General features: G+C 36.5%; 5 protein-coding genes across 10 annotated transcripts; 2 read left to right on the plus strand and 3 right to left on the minus strand.

Annotated features, from left to right (window-relative positions):
* Nucleotides 1-1,296: 1,296 nt before the first annotated feature.
* On the plus strand, nt 1,297-6,568 carry LOC107871451 (protein PHOSPHATE STARVATION RESPONSE 1). 2 transcript variants are annotated; one of them, XM_016718386.2, is made up of 9 exons: nt 1,297-1,495; nt 1,644-1,718; nt 3,463-4,138; nt 4,222-4,432; nt 4,508-4,584; nt 4,662-4,701; nt 4,911-4,968; nt 5,291-5,360; nt 6,108-6,568. In XM_016718386.2, the coding sequence occupies exons 3-9, from the start codon at nt 3,587-3,589 to the stop codon at nt 6,444-6,446; spliced, it is 1,347 nt and encodes a 448-aa protein (XP_016573872.2). In that variant the 5' UTR covers nt 1,297-1,495; nt 1,644-1,718; nt 3,463-3,586; the 3' UTR covers nt 6,447-6,568. The 2 variants fall into 2 exon arrangements, with proteins under 2 accessions (XP_016573872.2, XP_016573871.2); XM_016718385.2 differs by having other exon boundaries at nt 1,339-1,495; nt 1,644-1,725.
* A 1,155-nt stretch (nt 6,569-7,723) lies between these two features.
* Nucleotides 7,724-8,227, minus strand: LOC107872221 (protein ACCELERATED CELL DEATH 6-like). Its single transcript, XM_016718990.2, has one exon. The coding sequence runs from the start codon at nt 8,225-8,227 to the stop codon at nt 7,724-7,726; it is 504 nt and encodes a 167-aa protein (XP_016574476.2).
* A 2,169-nt stretch (nt 8,228-10,396) lies between these two features.
* LOC107871452 (protein ACCELERATED CELL DEATH 6) lies at nt 10,397-15,558 on the plus strand. Of its 3 annotated transcripts, XM_016718387.2 has the most exons (3): nt 10,397-12,260; nt 12,454-12,554; nt 15,179-15,558. In XM_016718387.2, exons 1-3 carry the CDS (start codon nt 11,756-11,758, stop codon nt 15,230-15,232), a joined length of 660 nt encoding a protein of 219 aa, XP_016573873.2. In that variant the 5' UTR covers nt 10,397-11,755; the 3' UTR covers nt 15,233-15,558. The 3 variants fall into 3 exon arrangements, with proteins under 3 accessions (XP_016573873.2, XP_047268823.1, XP_047268824.1); XM_047412867.1 differs by lacking the exon at nt 12,454-12,554 and having other exon boundaries at nt 10,403-12,260; XM_047412868.1 differs by lacking the exon at nt 12,454-12,554 and having other exon boundaries at nt 10,404-12,264.
* On the minus strand, nt 13,929-15,454 carry LOC107871453. 3 transcript variants are annotated; one of them, XM_016718390.2, is made up of 5 exons: nt 15,328-15,454; nt 14,850-14,939; nt 14,651-14,758; nt 14,182-14,362; nt 13,929-14,014 (listed from the first exon to the last, which is right to left on the minus strand). In XM_016718390.2, the coding sequence occupies exons 2-5, from the start codon at nt 14,895-14,897 to the stop codon at nt 14,007-14,009; spliced, it is 345 nt and encodes a 114-aa protein (XP_016573876.2). In that variant the 5' UTR covers nt 14,898-14,939; nt 15,328-15,454; the 3' UTR covers nt 13,929-14,006. The 3 variants fall into 3 exon arrangements, with proteins under 3 accessions (XP_016573876.2, XP_047268826.1, XP_047268825.1); XM_047412870.1 differs by lacking the exon at nt 13,929-14,014 and having other exon boundaries at nt 14,045-14,362; nt 14,651-14,716; XM_047412869.1 differs by lacking the exon at nt 13,929-14,014 and having other exon boundaries at nt 14,045-14,362.
* A 2,051-nt stretch (nt 15,559-17,609) lies between the features above and the next one.
* On the minus strand, nt 17,610-18,876 carry LOC124898812. Its single transcript, XM_047412872.1, has one exon. The coding sequence runs from the start codon at nt 18,450-18,452 to the stop codon at nt 18,039-18,041; it is 414 nt and encodes a 137-aa protein (XP_047268828.1). The 5' UTR covers nt 18,453-18,876; the 3' UTR covers nt 17,610-18,038.
* Nucleotides 18,877-22,470: the final 3,594 nt, after the last annotated feature.

Genomic DNA, 22,470 nt, shown 5'->3' on the forward strand with positions numbered 1-22,470 from the left:
TATTCATTGTTTCTTAATATGTAGATGTGTGACAAGTCGAAAGTGGACACGTAAGATGCTACTTTTTTTTCTTAAAGATGTAGATGTGTGACAAGTCAATAGTGGACACGTAAAGATGCTATTTGTTGTTTTTAATATGTAGATGCATGTGTGTCAAGTCAATAGTGGACACGTAAAGATGCTAGTTGTTTCTTAATATGTACACGTGTGACAAGTCGATAGTGGACATGTATAGATGCTATTTGTTGTTTCTTAATATGTAGTGGACACATAAAAATACTATTTGTTGTTTCTTAAGATGTAGATGCGTGACAAGTCGATAGTGGACATGTAAAGATGCTATTTGTTGTATCGTAATATGTAGATGGGTGACAAGTCCATAGTAAACACGTAAAGATGCTATTTGTTGTTTTGTAATATGTACACGTACGTGTGACAAGTCGATAGTGGACACGTAAAGATGCTAGTTATTGTTTCTTAATATGTAGATACATGACAAGTCGAAAGTGGACACGTAAAGATGTTATTTGTTGTTTCTTAAGATGTAGATGTGTGACAAGTCGATAGCGGACACGTAAAGATGCTAGTTGTTGTTTCTTAATATGTAGATGCGTGTAAAGTTGATAGTGGACATGTAAAGATGCTATTTGTTGTTTCTTAATATGTAGATGCTTGACAAGTCGATAGTGAACACGTAAAGATGCTATTTGTTGTTTCTTAATATGTAGATATGTGACAAGTCAATAATGGACACGTAAAGATGTTATTTGTTGTTTGTTAATACGTAGATGTGTGACAAATCAATCGTGAATACTAAAGATGCTATTTGTAGTTTCTTAAAATGTAGATGCGTGAAAAGTCAATAGTGGATAATATGTAGATGTGTGACAAGTCAATAGTGGACACGTATAGATACTATTTGTTGTTTCTTAAGATGTAGATGCGTGACAAGTCAATAGTGGATAATATGTAGATGTGTGACAAGTCGATAGTGGACACGTAAAGATGTTATTTGTTGTTTCTTAAAATGTAGACGTGTGACAAGTCAATAGTGGATAATATGTAGATGTTTGACAAGTCGATAGTGGATACGTATAGATACTATTTGTTGTTTCTTTAGATGTACATGTGTGATAAGTCAATAGTGGACAGATCAACAGTAGACACATAAAGATAGTGTTTGTTGTTTCTTAAGATGTAGATGTGTGACAAGTCAATCTTAAATACGTAAAGATGCTATTTGTTGTTTGTAGACGTGTGATAAATCAATCGTGGAAAAGTAAAGATGGACGGAGGAAAGTAAATTGAACCCCACAGTTGATTGAAGTCCCATTATTGGTGTAGATGAGATAATCCCAACATTGATGACTTGAGTGAATGATTGTTTTTTTAGACAAATTGGAATCTTTCTATTAAATATAATATAATATATACCCACGAAAGTCTTGATTTTCGAGCCCCAAACAAATTGTTTGTCAGATTCTTGGATTTTAAGGTTCATTTTCTTATCTTTTACTTGAACCCCATGTTGAATTTTATCTTTAATTTCAGTTTTAATGTATATTATCAATGTTGTGTTAATAGTGTTATATGCTTATCTAGTCCATTTTCTTTTTGTATAATTAGAATTTTGCTATTTTTAGATAACTGTGGTGTCTGAGACAGCTTGCGTGCTTGACTAATTTCACGGGATACGTGTTACCTTCCACCGGCAATAGGTATCAGGTAACTCTGTTCAAATTTGCTGTATTTGAACTTGGTTGTTGATGATTTTCAGGAAAGTTTGCAACATATTCTTGTTTAATTTCAACTTTATTTCAGTTGAATGTATATATCAATGTTGTTTCATTGGTGTTATATGCTTATGGATTCCAATTTTGTTTGTGTTTTTATGTTTCTATTGTGCTTGTATGGTTTGAATTTTGGATTAGTTGAATTGGGTTGTTGATAGTTTTCAAAGGGGAGTTTTGGAGTAATTGGTAAAGTTGTCGCCATGTACTGGCGCAAATAGGCCATTTTTTCGGGTTAAGTCGGCGTGCTATAGCCCTCAGTTCTGGGGTGTGCCCGGTGGACGGGAGTGTTTTGGTCGGATAATCGACCTGGGGCTCCTAGGCAGGTCACGGATTTTAGTCTTGAAAACAGCCTCTGACAGAAATACAAGGTAAGGCTGCGTGTAATACACCTTGTAGTGGGTCCCGTCCTCGGACTTGGCACATAGCGGGAGCTTTAGTGCACCGGGCTGCCATTTTTTATAGTTTTTTTGAAAGTTTGCAGCCTTTTGTTGTATAGGCTTTTGAAGTTTGGATTTTAAGGTTCATATTCCTTACTTTTACCTGAACCCCATGTGGCTCCATAGTCCACTGGGGGGCCGCCTGTCGATTTTTGCCCAGATCTGGCACGGGCCCTAGGCTCACCCATTGAAACGGGCTAAAATGGGCTCGTTAGTGCCGTTTCGCCCGTTTGACCACCAAAACAGCCCCAGCGGTCTAGCGGTCTTGAGTTCTGTTTCCCTTTCTATGTATGTATGCGTATGAGCGTTGAGCAATCTTGTATAAATGGTGTTATTTGCTTATGGAGTCCATTGCTATTTCTCTGTTTCCCCCACTTTCTGTTGTGCTTGTATGATTTGAATTTGCTATAGTTGGATTGGTTAGTCGATGGTTTCCAGAAAAGTCGCAACGTTTTGTTGTAGGCTCTTGAAAGCTAAGTTGCTCGGACTCTCCAAAAATGTCATGTGTGCGGGTTGGATCCTTCAAAAGTAGTACATTTTCGGAGGATCCGACACAGGTGCGGCAACATTTTTGGAGAGTCTGAGCAACTTAGCTTGAAAGTATGAAGCCTGTTTGCTTCTTGTTGAGCTCGTTCAAGTCAGATTCGTTGGCTCTTCCGTTTTGCTCCTCTTTACTCTTTGGTTATAAATCACCAAGTCGAGATCTTTAGGCTATAGAAATGATGACTAGTAACTTCGGCCAGCTCCATTTGAACTGCAAAGCCGTGTTCATGGAGGTTGGTGCTATGAATCGATTGAAAGGAAGATAGCATTAGCGTTTGTCTAGTGTCATTTTGGGGCTACGTTATAGCTACATTCCTTGCGTAGGATTTGTCTGTCGGTAGAAAAATGTAGAGAAGTAACGAACGAAAAAGGGTCCAAATAGAGTGGAACGGATAGTGAGAATTCATGTAGCTGACGCTAACTACATTTTAGTCGAGCGTAGTAGTTCTTGTTGTTGCACTACTCACCTTAACCGGACTTCCTTATACGTGTCTAGATATCTTTCTCCTATATAGCCCGTCTTATTAATATAACTGCTGAACATAATAGGTTAGCTTACAGTAGTGCGGTATACACATAAACATTCTTTTACCAATGTGGATGTGATATCTTTAGAGAGAATGCATCTCATTTCTTGATGACCAGCTATCGACTGTCCTTGATGTAAGCGTTGTCTTTTATCGCTACAGATACAAGGTGTACAAGGTGGAGAACCGTCATTGGAACATTCGTCTTTTGACTGAGTGGCACAACGGAGTGTGTTGGAACTGTTGTGTTAATCTTAGTCTTTATTAGTTCAATTTATGGGAAAAAATGAAGATGCGCCGTGCATTATGTATTCAACGATCTAGTGAAGCTCAACACAGTAACATGGGTGTTTCTGGAGCTACGTCGACATCTTCAAACCTCATTCCCTCACAGGCAATCCCGTCAGCATCTAAGAGTCGAACAGTAGGGCATCTATTATCTTTGACTTCTGGACCCCATAAAGATTTTAACTTTTGTTCTACCTCCTCTCAAGAAAGTAGGCAACATAACTATCCATTTATTTCAAGTGAAGCTTCTGCAGCAACCTGCCGATCTTCACTCTCAAGTATACATTCGACATCATTTGATAATTGCCCCATAGGGAACGACAGTAATTCCACGGGCAAAGATGCATATCATGACTTAATCAATTTTCCTACGAACGATCCTGTTCAGAATGGCCAAGTCGAAAGCCTTGCAGTTGTCATGCCATCTGACGACCAGGCTAAGAGATTTGATTGGCAAGAGTGGGCTGATCAGCTAATTAATGGCGATGATGATGGTTTGGGTTCGAGTTGGAGCGATATTCTTGTTGATATCAATCCTCCAGAAATTAGGGTTCGTTCTGTACTGAATGTATGATATGAGCCTTGTATTTCTTTCTGCTTTATTTTACATTGATTTCTCGTTTTGCAAATCAGTTTCTGGAAACGTCTGAAGTCCTGGCTTGCGAATCCCATATTCTTCCACCTCCTCCTTCTCCTGCTGCTGCCGCTGCTGCATCGTCTGGGCAAATTTGCCCAGTTGGTAGCCCATCGTCTACCACAGCGCTGGCAAAGCCTCGCATGCGTTGGACACCTGAACTTCACGAAGTCTTTGTAGAAGCCATCAGTAAGCTTGGCGGTAGCGAAAGTGCGTGACCTCTCTAGGATGAGTAACCGTTAACGTTAAGATTATTATATCTGATTCATGAATTCGACTTTACAGAAGCTACACCAAAGGGAGTCTTGAAGATCATGAATGTTGAAGGCCTAACCATCTATCATGTCAAAAGCCACTTGCAGGTATAATAAATCATCTGTCATTAATTTTTTCCGCGGTAACAATTTATTTAACTTATTCATTTTATTTTGAATTTCAGAAATATAGAACTGCCAGATATAAACCAGAACCCTCGGAAGGTAGAAATTTCCTCTCTGATTAGTTGATAAACTTTTGCATCCGTCAAGGAACTCAGCGTAAATCTTGCTAATTGTATCATGAACATACATGTAACGTTCTGTAAGATGCATCTCTATAATTATATCTCATGCTTGCGTTGTTTCTTCTGCATGTGTCATATCAATGCCCGACTTTGAAATTCACGGAGATTGTAATCTGCTCATTGCAGGAACACCGGAAAAGAAGCCCACCAGTGTCATAGAGATGCCATCGTTGGACCTGAAAATGTAAGTCTTTGCTGCCACACTATGCATATCGATAGATTATGCAGCGATCACACATCTTGTATGTCTGTTCATTACCGGGCATAATGTTTAACATGACGCCATATGGGCAAAAGTTTATTCGATGCCAGTGTTCTATTTTACAACTGCCGATATCTCACCCCCATCCCCAACCCAACTTTCAGTCCGAAAGTACAAATGTAGATCATCCTCTACATACTTGACATTTATTCTTCTTGCAATTCCCGTTTCTCAGTCAAAGAAGTCGAAGTCTCTTTTCTTTTGTGACTGATTCTTAAAACTGTATCGGGATTTTTGGTAATAGGACTATGGGAATAACAGAAGCGCTGAGACTGCAGATGGAAGTACAAAAGCAGCTTCATGAACAACTTGAGGTGCGTAGAGATCAAAGTCTACAACATTACTCATGTACCTTTTCTTGCTTTTCTTGCACCTGTTTTCATTGTCAAATCTTGTACATTGTGCGTCTGTGTAGACACACATCCAAGTTTATCATTTTAGAAGCAGCTCGATGTATTCGAACGTGACATTATGATATTGTTCTGGTTTGAATCCATGCGGGGATGAGGGAGAGTATACCACATTAAACAACTCGCAACTCCATCAAATTGACGATGACATGGTCACTAACTCCATTCCGTACCTTTTTTCATTTTAGCCTATTATTGCTTATGCAGCAGGTAGTTAGAAGCTTTTCTGGGTGAAACTACTTGAAAGCAGATGCTGAGTTGACATCTATAATTTTAGGAAAACACAAATTTTAGGGAGTTACCATCACGCCGTATTGTACTGCAGAATTGAAAAGAATTGCTTCTCTCAACTTGGAGCCTGTGTTACTTGGACTCTTCAAAAATGTCTTCGGGTGCATGTCAGATCTTTCAAAAGTTGTTTATTTTTAGAGGATCCGACAGGGGTGAGACAACATTTTTGGAGTGTCCGAACAACATAGCTTGGAACTGATTCCTTTGTTCCGAGGAAGGACCGGACCATAGAACCTTGTGGTCCGGTCCCCGGACCTTGTGCATAGTGAGAGCTTAGTGCACCGGACAGCCATTTTATGGTTATTATAAAAAGAAATTCTATCGAGTAGAGTCATAATTTTAACGTATCCCTTTCCGCAGATCCAAAGAAAGTTGCAGTTGCGGATTGAAGAACAAGGTAAATACCTCGAAATGATGTTTGAGAGGACGAAGGACATTGGGAAAGATTTCAAGGTATCATCATCAATAACAGATGAACATCCTTCACCATCAACCGAGACAAAGCATTCGCCTCCCAACGACAAATCAGAAGCACTCGAGAAAGATCCTGTTAGTTTGAATGATCGTTCAAGTTCTGGAGGGAAATCACCGGACAAGAAAGCTCGTGAAGATCACGACACAGATGGTACAGACTCGTGTTGTTCACCTCCGTCAAAACGAGCAAGAACTGAGGAAAGGTCAGCTGTTCATGAATCTTGATAGACTCATTTGTAATATGTAGCCCAGCAGGATAGCTGAAATGTGAATTGTTGTCTCTGCAAATATTATCGACTTGATGAAAGCTTCCGGCTTGAAAATAATTGTCTTCTTTGGTTGTTTCATTCACTTTTCCTCCGTCCTTAAGGATCGACTATGTTCTTCACTAATCACTACATGACTCGAACCACCATCTCCTGAGTTTACGAGTATGCTTATCGACACAGGATCTTTCCGTCCTATAAGAAAGCAGCTTATCTGTCATCCCGATTGTTGGTGTAATACATACGGGTACACCTAAAGCGGCCACAATTTTTCACTTAGATACCTCAAGCAGGCTGCGTTCTGGTTGAACACCCATAAGTAGGCTCAACGTGTACCAATCAGACACGCGTTGCTGAATGGCTGACAGTGTATTTTTGTTTTGTTTTAGGAAGAAGTATATACGTATATTAATTTTTGGACACGTGCTTTATCTCGTATTAGTGTAATAGAAAATTTGTCAGCCTGCATTTCCACGAGCGTGATCTATCAAGAAGTCTGATTAACTTTGCATCGTTTGGCAATCATGAAAAGGTGCAAAAACATCTTGCAAAAACATCTAGTACCCCTCGAACTACGACCAAAGTTGCTACAACATGTTTCATCTTCACAGGGGTCTTATTACCCCCGAACTCAATTTTAGCTTACTTTTGTCACCCTTTTATGATGACGTGGCACCTTTCTTACATAGAATGGGGCTCACATCAAAGGTGCCACGTTAGCTAAAAAGATTAACAAAATGTGTCACGTCAGCACAAAAGGGTGACAAAAATTAAAATTGAGTTTGGCGGGGTAATAGGACCCCCGTGAAGTTGGAGTGTGTCGTAGCAAATTTGGTCGTAGTTCGGGAGGTACTAGATGCTTTACTCTAATAAGAATTCAGAATAATTTGACATAAAAGTTCTCTTAACTACAAAGCTCGCATATATTTACATTAATATGCCAAACAAATACACAATCGTAGATACATAGACGATTCAAAATATAAAGAAGTAAACAAACGAAGAAGTTAGAGAAGATTCAACGTCTATTAAATATACATAACAACAAAATTTTCTGACAAAGGATCAAAACCTTGCCCTTGTGCCTCCTCGCTCCGCCCTTGAAGAAAGATCACTGCGTAGTAAGGGGTCGTTTGATATGGGATAAATAATCTCAAAACTAACTGATACCCCTAACTATATTTTATCCCGAGATTATTATTCCTTATCGCTCGTACCAAACGATCCCTAAAAACTTCATGTCTCTTCATCCATTCCTCTTTTAATAAGATAAAAAACCAACACATAAATAAAAAAAGAGAGGCAACCAATGGCACAAACAGTATCAGCTAGACCAACTGAATGTGACAAAGTAGCATACAAACCAGTTATAAATGCAATTACAACCGCTGACATTGAAAGGAACTGCAAAATTGTTGCAACTCTATAAATGTTCATCAGAACTCTCAGCTCTTTTGCGGTCTTCGGCCGGTGATTCGCAGCCATGACGAAGTAGCTAAACACAGCACCAGCAGAGCATACAAAGGCAATGGCATCCGTGACAACGAATGCACGGAATGCTGATTTCTTCGTCAGAATCGCCATTCCTTTGTTAGGACTATCACGGTCGTTCTCAAAACCTCCCGGTAATGTGAAACCGGCCGCGAATGTGACCGTCACTAGCAGTGTGGCCACAACTAGATGTATTTGAGCTGCATTCATAATTTCTTTTACTTTTGTTTCAGACTCATCAGAAGTCATCCTCCTACGACGTATGTATGAATGTATAACCTCAACTTACCTACCTCTTCCTCCCGTCAGAGCTATCTAACCTCCGCTGTCTTGCTAGCATCGAGTTCATTTAACCTTCATGCAAAACCATTAAATAGAGAAAGGATGAATATCCAAAGTAGAAATCTAAGTGCTATAAGAAAGGTATTTGTTATTTGCCTTGATTGGAAGAAAGGGATAACTTCTTGGTTGTGTTTTATGCTTTATAATTTCATTTCATGAAACATATATTACTCCAGACTGAATTTCAATAATTCAGTTTTGCACAAAGTAATAAATACTCCCTCCGTTTCATAATAAAGGAATTATTAGGTTTTGGCACACAGATAAAGAAAAAAGCATTAAAGACATAAATTTAACACGACTTTTCATTTTTATCTCAAAAAAGAAAAAACTGACCTTATAATAACTTTTCAAAAGTTAATTGGTTGTCAAATCATAAGGGTAAATTTGAAAAAAAAAAAATCAATGATTCACTTATTTTGAAACACCAATAAATATCCCAACAATTCACTTATTCCGAAACGGAGGTAGTATCTTTTTGCAGCTATCAACAATGGCATCTTTTTGCCATCTTTATATTTGATGATGTCCCTACATAATTAATTACTTTAACACTATGCCTTTACTTTTTTCAGTCTAGACAAATACCAGCTGTGAAGGCCACTATCTTTGACTATTCTTTCATCTCACGGAGAGTGTTGGAGTAATTGGTAAAGTTGTTGCCATCTGATCTGGAGGTCACGTAAAATTAATTAATAAATCTGCAATGAACTTGAAAGTCTTTTGCTTTCTTGAGGTGAAACAACAACAACTAACAGTATTTTTTATATAGTTTTCGAACATCTAAAATTTTAAAATCTGCAATATTGAATTAATCTTAAAATATCATACTGGTCCATAGACTTAAAAAAGTCTTTGTCAATATATAAATATCCTTATGAAGTTTTCTCTGAGTCTTTGTATAACTAAAATATCTTGAACGTGCAGGACTAGCTGTAAATATGTACGTTATTTTAACGACGTGGGTTGAACACCGTCAGGTCTTAGGTTCGATTCACAACAGAGACGAACATTAGGCGATTTCTCCTGTTGCTTGTGGGAGGTGTCAAGTATCCCGTGGAATTAGTCAAGATGCGCCAAAATACATCAAAAATCATTTGCAATTAAGCAATTAACTGCTTATTATCAGTTTCTACACTACTTCCAAACAAGTAATTGTTTAACAACAACAACAACATACACAGTGTAAACCCACAAAGTGGGGTTTGCGGATGGTAGGTGACGTACTGATGTAGACCTTACCCCTACCCTAGAGGTAGAGAGGGTGTTCCCGATAAACCTTGGCTCGATGAAAAAGCAATAACGAAAATGCCGAAGACATAACAAAATACTATAGAAAGCGTGACAAAGCAGTCTGAACGAAAACTAGAAAATATGATAATCAAAGTACCAGAGGCGTCAAAATAATAATAGAAATCAAGGAACAAGAAACTACATGAGTAATACTATGAATACTAATAAGGAAGGATTGCTAACCTACTATGCAAATCTGCATCCTCCACAACCTCCTATTTAAGGTCACGTCCCCAACAAGCTCGGTAAACACGTTGTTGTTGATTATACTTTCTCTGTTCGCTTTTACTTTTTCACTATGTCCGCTAATCCAGATTTTCAAATTTTCTTGTCACTTTTAACATCATATCAAGAAAAGACAATAATTTTTTTTTCATAATTTACCTTAGCATTTATATGAGCATTATGGCAAAATATTCATATCAATCATTGTTTCTTTCTTAAAAGGGGTATAAAATCCAAAGTGGAAAAGTAAAAGTGGTCGGAGAGAGTATATATAAAATCAAGGCATAATACACTACCGTGTCGTTTAACTTGGCCCCTCTTACGCTCTCTAACTTTGAGTGTGCATATAAGGGTGTATTTATTTCATTTTAAAATAGTTCGGAGGTAATAGGACCTTTCGAAAGAAGAAGTGTGTAGTTGAAAAGACAATTTGTTTGGTCATAGCTTAAAAAAGGAAGAGAATAAAAGCAAAAGCAAAAGAAGAGAATCCAAAGCAAACGCAAAAGCTAAAGCATTGATTGGTAACTTTGAATATATACTTAACTAACATGCTATAACAATATAATTCACAAGTGTATATATAACTTAATATGATTCTTCATAAAAAAAAAAGAAAGAAAAAACTCAATATGATTCAAGTATAACTTATTAATTCAATTGACTCTGGAAACTCACCATCAAAAAAGGCCAGAAGAGACTTCCAAGAGCCAACAACAAAAAAAAGCGTAGCTCGGTGCACTAAAGCTACCGCTATGCGCGGTGTTCAGGGAAGGCCACCATAAGGGTGTATTGTACAGAGCCTCGCCTTGCATTTCTGCCAGAGGTTGTTTCCAAGGCTTGAACCCGTGACCTCTTGGTCACATGACAGCAACATTGTTACTTATCAAGTTGAAAGGACCCTTAAGAAGTTCTATGCAAATCAAAATAAAATTGTATGACTTGATTATGGTAAGTAGAATAGGCTAGTTTGGCCAAGCTATCGGCTACCTGGTTGCACTCTTTGCATCAGCTAGGCTGCTCCTCAGTCTGCCTGGGGTGCCCCGGTCGATTTTTGATCCAAAACACACTTGACCCTGGGCCCACCCTCGGAACCGTGAGCTATAACATTCCGATTTAGCTCGAAAATGCTCCGTTCATGCTTTTTCGCCCGTTTGACCACCCAAATGACCCCGCTGACCCACACTAGGCCACTCCTCACCGTACCTGGGGCACCGCGGTCGATTTTCGTCCCAAAACATGTCCAGGAGCCCACCCGAAACCGTGGGCTATAGCATACCGATTTGGCCTGACTCATCCACTTCACAGTGGGTAGCTTGCATCTCTGAGGCCAAATATTTCTATTATAATTATATTTGATGAAGTCTATTTACCTTAAGTCTTTGCATTTGAATAACTTAATATGATGTAGAACTTCTAGGTGTGTTATATCTCATAAATGAAGTCTTTGTTGAGTCTTTATATTAGAATATCTCAAGATACCAGACTGGTCAATTTTATATATATGGTGTGGCCATTTGTTGTTGATATTAAAGTATCCAATGAACTTGAGATTCCTTTGCTACCTATAACCTTCCCCAGCAACAAATATCAAATACCAGGTATCTCTATCCATCAAGGCCAGAACAGATAGGAAGAAATACCAATTTCGTTGACCACTGGACCTCACCTTTGGATGCTACTAGCTAAAAAAAGGGCAATCGGTGCACTAAAGCTCCTGCTATGCGCAGGGTTCAGGGAAGGGCCTCACCACAAGGGTGTATTATACGCAGTCTTACCTTGCATTTCTGTCAGAGGCTGTTTTCTGGACCCCATCTTGGATGAGTCTGAAATTGTTTTCCTATATAATGTTTCATCAAGAAAGAAAGCAAAAGACATACCAAGTATCATAATTTTGGATAATAACCCAAACAAAAAAGAATGGCGGAGATAGCGATGGCCATAAATGTTGCAAATAAACTTGCAAGTATACTCCTGCCCATGATGTCTGTGACAAGAAGGATGATGGTGCCGTTACCAGAGGCGGAGTCAGACGGTAATGATCAAGAAGAAAAAGCTAAGAGAGATGAAAGAATGGTTGAAAATATTATGAAGGCAGCTGAAATACATTTAGTTGTGGCAGCTCTATTAATGACAGTGACCTTCACAGCTGGTTTTACGTTACCAGGAGGTTTTGAAAGCGATACTAATAGTCCTAATAAAGGGATGCCGATTCTATTAAGAAGAGCTGCATTCCGTGCATTTGTCATTTTGGATGTCATCGCCTTTACGTGCTCCACTGCAGCTGTATTCGCCTACTTTCTCATGGCAACAAAGTCAATATCATCTGCAAGAACAGAGCTAAAAGCTATTATCCGGCTTTACAATATGGCAATTCTGTTGCAGCTTCTTGCGATGACGGCAGTCGTAATTGCATTTTCGACTGGTTTGTATGTTACTTTAGCACATTCTGTTGGTCTTTCTGTTACTGTCTGTGTCATAAGTGCAATCTCTTTCTATATGGTCTGCTATATGATTCTTCTTCCTGAAAATTAACAATTGCATCTTTTGCCATCTTCATATTTGATGATATTTCTGCATAATTAATGTACTTTAACACTATGTCTTTACTTTTTCAGTCCATACAAATATCAATAATAAAATGCAAGGTAAGGCTGCGTACAATACATCTTTTTGGTGGGACCCTTCCCCGGACACCACACATAGCGGTTGTTTTGTGGTGAGGCCTTTTCCCAGACACTGCACATAGCGGTTGCTTTAGTGCACCGAACTATCTTTTTTTTTTTTTTTTTTTACAAATACCAAGCTACTGTCAATTAATCAATCATGCTATAGGGCTATCAATACCACTTTCATAACGTGAAACCAGCTGTGAAGGTCACTATCATAAATAGATAATGGCCACTAAATGTATTTGAGCTGCCTTCATCATATTTTTGATTATTCTTTCATATCACGGGCAGCGTTGTAGTAATTGGTAATGTTGTTGTCATGTGATCAGAAAGTTACGGATAATTAATGAATAAATCTTCAATAAACTTGAAAGTCTTTTGCTTTCTCGAGGTGAAACAAGAACACCATACTCGGTATATTCCTCGCCAAGTAGGTTCTTGAGAGAGTAAGTATACGCAGTCCGTACTAATATCTCAGAGGTGAAATAAAGAGGTTGTTTTCGATAGAGCCCTGAGTCAAGAACTTTCTCGAGTTGAAACATTATACAAAATTAAAAGTTGGGCTACATGTACCATGTGAAATTGATGAGCCTGATATATAGTAGTACTAAGTAAAGACCAAGTCAACTTCGTCAATCTTTATTTATCTATTTTTCTATTCTAGGTCGTACAATAATACTCGTTTAGTTTATAAAATTCATGAATAATTTATTTATTTTTATCTATTTAGCCCTTAATATTAAATACGATACATTATTTAATGCATTTTTTAAAATATTAAATTTATTATATTTAAAGGATAACTACCTGTGCCAATAAAAAAGTAAACAAGACAAGACACTATGTAAAGTGGATGAAGTAAATTCACACTCCTTACATAGAGTTAGGTGAGATGAAATAATAGTCAAAAAAAAATATTATGAAGGCAGCTCAAATACATTTAATTAGTAGTGGCAACACTACGAGAAAGTAGAGATACGATGACATTATATAAATGTCGTGTTAAGGAGTTTAAATGTCACAAATTTATCTACCGACATTTAATTTACATAGTACGCCTATTTTCCCCATAAAGAAAATCAAAACAAAATTATAAGATTGTTTCAATAACAAATATTGCTTCAACAACAAATATTTGACCAAAATTATCGATGAATAACTCTGATCTAGTGTAGCAATATGAAAAATTCATATATTAAAATACACAAAAAACAATTAGTTAAAATGCAACTTAATTATTCAATTATGATGCTCATCTATAAGTTACAGAACTACTAAGGTTGAACTTCAATACCAATAGTTTACATGACGTAGTGACTAATAGTTGGTCGATTAATCCCAAATAGAAACAAGAAAAGGAATCAGCTGATCCCAAAATCATATGAATTTTAGGATTTAAACAAATTGAAATAAAAATCAAAATTTTATTTCCTCTAACCTTTTTTGTGTGAACAAATGAAATGGGTGATAACGGTAGTTGATGATCTTCAATTGAGTTATCAGAAACCTATCGCCAAAAAAATAAAATAATTCTAATTAAAAATAACTAAGTTATCAACTAACAAAAGTAATTTTTGTGAACAACACAATTATTTATCTGTCCTGATTTTGTATATGCATCAAAAGTAATATCCAAAGACTCTAGATATGCTTGTACACCTGCTTTTACCCTACCTACTATAATTACTTCCATGTCCATTTTTGCTTCCGATAATTTTCTCTCCACTGCTTCCTTATCCTCTTTTGCTTTAGACAACTTTTTATCCATAGCTTCCATTTCTTTTTGTGCTTCAACCAACTTTTCCGCCATCTCAATTTTCATAGCTGAGGTAGCTTTTTGAACTTCCAACTTAACCTGTACATCAAAATCTCTTTTTTCAGCTTGAGATCATTTATATACAGGACCATAAACGAAACTTAGAGCTGCTCCCTTTCCTAAAGTTCGGACAATCCCATGAGTGTCTGGTCCCATTACTTTTGAGTACACATCGTTGGGAGCACTTCCAGGGATATTTAACTCGGGATACACCTCAGCGATATCATCCATTTGTTTCTTTTTGAAAGAAAAGTCAAGGAACGAAAATTTAAAGAAAATTGCAATAGAATAAAAGTACCAAAATACTTATAAAGAATCAGAATTTACCATAACTTCACCGGCAATCTCATTCACTGGTTGTGTATTCTCTCTCGTGTGAGTTTTTCTGAATACCTGAATATGGGTTGACTTTACACCACTATTCTTCTTTGTCATCTATTTCAATAGTAAGAATGCCGTAAAATATTCAATACATGTATCAATTAATAAAAAAAATTACAGAATAAAGAGTGTGATTATGTCATACCTCATCTATAATTTGAGCATGACTTTTTCTTCCTGATGTGTGTGGCATAGTCAACTTTTTTCGACTTTCTTTGTTTCTCTTGCTCTTTTCCCAGAGAATTTTAACACAATAATACATAATAGAACAATAGATTTAATAATATAATTTGATTAGTTAAAAGGTTCCAGCATAGCCAGAATGACAAAAAGAGAGAAATAACAATCCAAGTGAAATCTCCAACTGCTCAGTCTAGGAGTCCTGAGAACTTGAAGAAGCTTGGCCAAATAGACTATTTCACTTTATTTTCTTAACTTTAAAAGTTTTCATTTTGCTCTTCTTTGTTTGTACAGAGACAACATGTTATCGAGCAAGAACTAGCAAAAGTGCAGGAGGAGATCCCATAGTATAAGAAAAGTGTCAGGATGCGGAAGATCCAAAGTTGCTAATTCTGAAAGAGCTAGATAGCACTAAGAGACTTATAGAAGAGTTGAAACTCAACCTAGAGAGAGAATGAGAATGAGGCTCATGCTACTTTCTCAGTTGGTAGTACTCATGTTGACCGGAGGCTTCATCAGATGTTCGTTGGTGATAGGGAGATAGAATACCCTCCTAACTCCAAACCAGACGTTAGAATTGAAAGCTGTGTTGAGATCAAAGGGTACTAATTCTAGTATATTATTAAAAAATAAATTATTATTTTGATATATCCAAATATCATTCAACTTGCTCATTGACAACCTTCTTTTTTAGTAAGCATTAAAATGTATTTGTTTGAAAAATATTTACTTTTGTATGTAATTAAATTATTTCGAGATCATATAACAGTCCTAGGATCATACTCTCTAGACCAATTATTCTATAGAGGTGGCATACTGTATTTCGGAGAAAAATTAAAATCTTTACCAATAAATAGTGATGAATAACATAAAAGACTTTCAAAATTAGGAGTATATATCGGTAATTAGAGATTAATAATATATTTTAACGATAAGTTTGTCAATTATCGTTAAAAACGACATTTGCAATAAATATCTAATTTATCCATCACTTATATCAAATGGCATTATTTTCGCACCATTTTCGCTAAATGTCGCTAAAATCAATGACACTTATAGCAAACGTCAAATATATTCGACGTTTGCGTCAAATGTCACTATTTTATCGACATTTTTGCTGAATGTCGCTAAAATCGACAACAGTTACAGAAAACGTCAAAAATATTCGACGTTTGCATCAAATGTCACTATTTTATCGATATTTTTGCTAAATGTCGCTAAAATCAATGACATTTGCAACAAATGTCCTTATTTTATTGACATTTTGGATCAAGTATCGTTGTTTTTACAACATTTGGTATCAAATGTCGTCTTTTTTACGACATATGTTATCAAATGTCATTGTTTTGCGACAGTTGGTCATAAACATCAAGAAATTCTTTATTTTCTGACATTTATTTCAAATGTCGCCAAATAAATGTCGTCGTATCTCCACTTTCTTGTAGTGCAACTATCTATTTATGATAGTGAACTTCACAGATGATGTTGAGTTTGAAATTGAGAGCATCACATGGAAATTTATAGTTTGCAAATCATGGAGACGATAAGTTAAAGGCATAATACGTAAATATAACCCTAAACTTGACACCAAATTATAACTTTGACCTTAAACTTTGATAGTGTACAAATGGGACCTTTAACTATTCAAAACCTGAACAAATTTTGCAATCCCCATGCATGAGTTTCACTCGCGCCTATGTGGAAAGGTAATCCAATCATACGGTGCCACGTCGTTAAAAGGGCTGACTTGGAGAGAGGTCATATTTGTATAATTTTGAATAGTTAAAGGTCATATTTATACACTATCAAAATTTTGCTTTTTGTGTTAAAAATGCGTCGTTTTTATTATTATTATTATTAGTACTAGTAGTAGTAGTGATGGCAACTATTTATTTATGATAGTGACCTTCACAGTTGGTTGATGTTGAATTCGAAAGCGAGAGGACGTCATGTGAAAGTTTATAGTTTGTAAATTATGAAGACGGTAATTCAAATGACACAAAACTAAACTAAAAAGTATAATATTATTTAGGTTTAAGTCATCGATAACCCCTAAACTTGCATCGAGATTTCACTTGACCCTCTCACTTCAGACTTAAACCTATTAAACACCTAATCCATCCGAAATTTGAACATCTTTTATCAATCAGTTAAAAACACAAAATGTATGCAACACACTCTTGCTGACATGGCAAAATGACGAATTAAATTTGGACGTTTGGTTTAAATCTAAAAAATAATTAAAAATAAATTATAAGGAAGAAAAAAAGAAAGATGGTACCAATGATTTTTATTTTTTTTAATATTTAAATAATGACTTTTTTCTTTGACATGTCAATTTTTAATTGGCTTGTTGAAAAAAACTCCTTGGCTTCACACGCCTTGGAGATGTGAATTGAACTTGAGGTGTCATATCACTAAAAAGTGTTTAACAGTGACATGTTTTTAATAGTTGAAGTGTTCAATAGGTATAAATTTAAGCGTCTATCAATTGACTTACATCAATTATTTATGATTTGGCCAATTGACCTACGTCTAAAACTTCATATTAAAAAGCATAAATAGTAATGCCAGATAAAATCCCCCTAATTAAACTCTTAAAGGACTGCATTATGAATGATACAATTTTATGGTATGAGAAGAGACGACTTCTATTTATAGAGGTCCAAAATCTTTTCTTCCAGAGGTTAGCCAAATATAAAAGAGTTTTGTATTTTCCTCTTAGGAAAAGTAAAAAGTAATTATCATATTATTTTTATTTAGTTGAAAGAAAGTAAAACTCCCCACAATTGATGACCCTATAACATGATTGATTAAATATGTAGGGACATCATCAAATATGAAGATGGCAAAAAGATGCAATTGTTGATAGCTGTAAATTATTATATGCAACATAAAACACATTGCTAGCTGCATCTTTAGAACATAAGTTTATCCTCTGCTCAAGTTCTTTCTCTTCGGATGTTAAATTCAGGAAGAAGAATCATATAGCAGACCGTATAATAAGCAATGACGCCTATGACACAGACAGTAACGGCGAGACCAACAGAATGTGCTAAAGTTGCATACAAACCAGTTATAAATGCAACTGCAACTGCTGTCATCGCCTGAAGCTGCGACAGAATTGCCATATAATAAAGCTGGATAATGACTCTTAGCTCTGTTGTTGCAGATTTTTTGTTGCCATAACAAAGTAAGCGAATACAGCCGCAGTGGAGCGCGCAAAGGCGATGACATCCGAAATGACAAATGCACGGAATGCTGTTCTTCTTAATAGAATCGCCATCCCTTTATTTGGACTATTAGTATTGCTTTCAAAACCTCCTGGTAACGTAAAACCAGCTGTGAAGGTCACTGTCATTAATAGAGCTGCCACAACTAAATGTATTTGAGCTGCCTTCATAATATTTTCAACCATTCTTTCATCTCTCCTAACTATATCTTCTTGATCATTACCGTCTAACTCCGTCTCTGGAATCGACATCATCATCTTTCTTATCACAGACTTCATGGGCAGGAGTGTATCTGCAATCTTCACGACCCAGCGATTCGACACGGCCTCCGCCATTCTTTCTTGTTTTGGGCTATTATCCAAAATTATGATACTTGCTGTGTCCTTTGCTTTCTCTCTTGATGAAACATTATATAGGAAAACAATTACTCTTAATAGTCAAGTTTCTCTGCTGAGTCTTTCTTTTTATTATTACAAGTTTCAGACTCATCCATGTGGAGTCCATCCCATGTATGACATAAATGTCGTCTTCATATGCAGGGAGCCTTGAAGTAACTAGTAAAGCCTTGGAAGAAATGCAAGATAAGACTGTGTACAATACACCCTTGCGGGAGCTTTAGTACGCCCACGGCCCTTTTTTATCTAGTAGCATCCAAAGGTGAGGCCAACTGGTCAACCAAGTTGGTATTTCTTTCGATCTCTTATAACCTTGATGGATAAAGATAACTGATATTTGTTGCTGGTGGAAGGTTATAGGTATCCCTTGGAAATAGAAGCAAAGGATTGTCAAGTTCTTTGAATTCTTTAATGTCAACAATGTCAGCTGATGGCCACACCATATCTATAAAATTGACCAGTCTGGTATCTTAGGATATTCTAATTGTTGGTTTTAATACAGTTAAGATATTCATATATATGGTGTGGCCATCAGCTGACATTGTTGATATTAAAGAATCCAATGAACTTGAGAGTCCTTTGCTTCTATTTTCAAGGCTAGAACAGATAGGAATAAATACCAACTTCGTTGACCACTCGGCTTCACCTTTGGATGCTACTAGCTAAAAGAAGGGCAGTCGGTGCACTAAAGCTCCCATTATGCATAAGGTCCGCCTCAGCACAAGGGTGTATTATACACAGTCTTAACTTGCATTTCTGCCAGAGTCTGTTTCTAAGGTTTGAACTCGTGACCTCCTGGTCACATGATAACAACTTTACCGGTTATACTCCAAGGCTATCATAATTTTGGATAATAGCCCAAAGCATTTAGTAATTTCTAGCCATCAACAATTGCATCTTTTTGCCATCTTCATATTTTATGATGTCCCTACAAAATTAATGTACTTTAACACTATACCTTTACTTTCATAACGTGAAACCAGCTGTGAAGGTCACTATCATGAATAGATAGTTGCCACTACTAAATGTATTTGAGCTGCCTTCATAATATCTTTGACTATTCTTTCATCTCACGGAAAGCGTTGGAGTAATTGGTAAAGTTGTTGCCATGTGATCAGAAGGTCACGTATAATTAATAAATAAATCTGCAATGAACTTGGAAGTCATTTGCTTTCTCGAGGTGAAACAACAACTAACAGTATGTTTTGTATAGCTCTCGAACATCTAAATTTTTAAAATCTGCAATATTGAATTAATCTTAAAATATCATACTGGTCCATTGACTAAAAAAAGTCTTTGTCAATATATAAATATCCTAATGAAGTCTTCGCTGAGTCTTTGTATAACTAAAATATCTTAGAACTGACAAACTGGTCCATCAACTTGTAGGACTAGCTGTAAATATATACATTATGCCAAAATATTCATATCAATCATTATTGTTTCTTTCTGAAAAGGGGTATTAAAGCCAAAGTGGACAAGTAAAAGTGACCGAAGAGAGTATATATAAAGTCGAGGCATAATACATTGATGTGTCGTTTAACGTCGCCCCTTTTATGCTCTCCAACTTTGAGTTGCATATAAGGGTGTATTATTTCATTTTAAAGTAGTTCGAAGGTAATAGGACCTTCTGAAAATATATGATCAAAGTTCAGAGGTACTTATTCCATTCCCAAAAGAAAAGGAAGAAAGACAATTTGTTTGGTCATAGCTTAAAAAAAGGAAAAGAAGAAAAGCAAAAGCTAAAGCATTGATTGGTAACTTTGAGTAAATAGTTAACTAACCTTCTATAACAATTTAATTCACAAGTGTATTTGTAACTTAATAGAGAAAATACACTGTTTTTATCCTAAATTATAAACGAAATTGTTGAGACACACTCCAACTTAAAGGAGCTCCTATTAACCCCAGGACTAAACACACTGAAGGTCCACGTATGCACACGTATGTGCCACGTGCACTAAAGTTTCCAAAATTACGGTTTACTTAGTACTTGGGGAAATAGAACCCTCCTACTTAGTAATTTTGTTTATAATTCAGGGTGGAAACAATGCATTTACTCAACTTAATATGATTCTTCATCCAAAAAAAATAAATCTTAATATGATTCAAGTATACCTTAGTAATTCAATTTACTATGTTATAGGAGGTTGTATGACTTGATTAAGTTTAGAAGAATAGGCTAGTTTGGCTAAGCGATCGGCTATTTGGTTGCACTCTTTGCAGCAGTGTTTCACATTAAAGTTTGCCTCATTCTTGATTTTCAGCATATTGTCGATAAATCTGTTTCAGTTTCAGGTGGCTCGAGACTTGTCTAGCAGTCATACTTGCAATCGCCATGGATTCAATTTCGAGGGTGAAAGTAGTGTATCCGTGGTGATAACACCATTTCACCGCCAGACTCGGCTGGAAGGACCTCTGCACTATTGTTGCTGCTTCATTGAATTGCGATAGCGAACCATGCAAGAACACTTAGTAGTAACGTTCATATCTCTCATTCACTCGTGGTTTCTTCCTCGTCCCCAGTCTTTGCTAGATTTGTTCTAAATGCATTTCGGTCTGAACTTACCAGTATTATATTGTGAAGACAATTTTTACTCTTTGATTTAAGAGTATATACGGTTGGGCATTCCCATATGTCGTCACCAGGGACGGTTCTAGGGGGGTCGGGTGAACATCCCATATGTCGTCACCAGGGACGGTTCTAGGGGGGTCGGGAGGGTGTTCACCCAAACCCCCCAAACAAAAAATTACGTTGTATATATAAGGTAATGCAAACAGTAGTAGAGAGACCAACTGTGAAGTCACGTGGCTTCAATATCTATATCGCTTTAAAAACCTCCTGATAATGTGAAACTAGTTGTGAACGTCACTGTCAATAACAAAGTTGCCACAACTAAATGTATTTGAGCTGCCTTCATAATATTTTCGACTGTTCTTTCTTCTCATCTAGCGCTATCTTCTTGATTACCCGCTGACTCCGTCTCTGGTACCACCACCATCATCCCTCCTGCTGCAGCGCAAGAAGAATGCACCGCGCACAGCGAATTCTTCGATCATTCTTTAGGAAATTATCCACAATGACAACTTCTAAGTGTGTGTATATCTTAATGATGTCTTCTCTATGTGTTTGTATTAAAATATCTTAAAATGCATTTCATACTAGTTCATGAACTTGCAGAAGTATATTTCTTAATCAATTTTATATTGTGTGGCCAGCTGACATTATTGATATTAACAAATGTCCAATGAACTTCTTTTGACAAAAAATTACCTAGTTAATTAAGATTCTTGATGAAGCATTGTTTAAGAATATGTAATATGCAAATTTCAAGCTCATCCAATCACATGGTGAGGACAACTTAAATTAAAGCCTAGGTGTATTATATTACATTTCTTTGCCTACCAATGTAGGGGTGATATCTACGTATACTCTATCCTCCCCAAACTCCAATTGCGGAATTTCACTGGGTATATTGTTGTTGTGGTACCATGAATATATTATTTAGTGAAGGTACATTGGGTCTATAGCATTGTCGGTGACGAAAAAAATGATCTTTTGTGACCACTTATGATTTAAATAGAAGAAAATGATCTTACATAGATTGTTATGTCATGTGATAAAGGATGTATAACTAAAATAACATGTAATGGACTAAAAAACCATATCTGTCATATGTATTGGGTAAAAACTGAATATGTAGTTGAATTATTTATTTGCAAGCAATAAGTACAAGTAGTAGCTAGCATTCATGTCGCTCTACTCACTTATACATATACACAACTGTAAATAAGAACCAAGAGGTACAGGGGCATTCATGATAATCAAAGCATCATGAAAACCAGATTCAGCAGCCAGATACAGTGGCGTCTCCTGCGCATGGTTAGGCGGAAATTCAAATTCAGAATCTTCTTTCACCAAGAGCTTAACCACATCTAGATGTTGGCTCCGCACGGC

The sequence above is a fragment of the Capsicum annuum genome, chromosome 5 (genome assembly GCF_002878395.1).
Source record: "Capsicum annuum cultivar UCD-10X-F1 chromosome 5, UCD10Xv1.1, whole genome shotgun sequence".
NCBI lineage: Eukaryota > Viridiplantae > Streptophyta > Magnoliopsida > Solanales > Solanaceae > Capsicum > Capsicum annuum.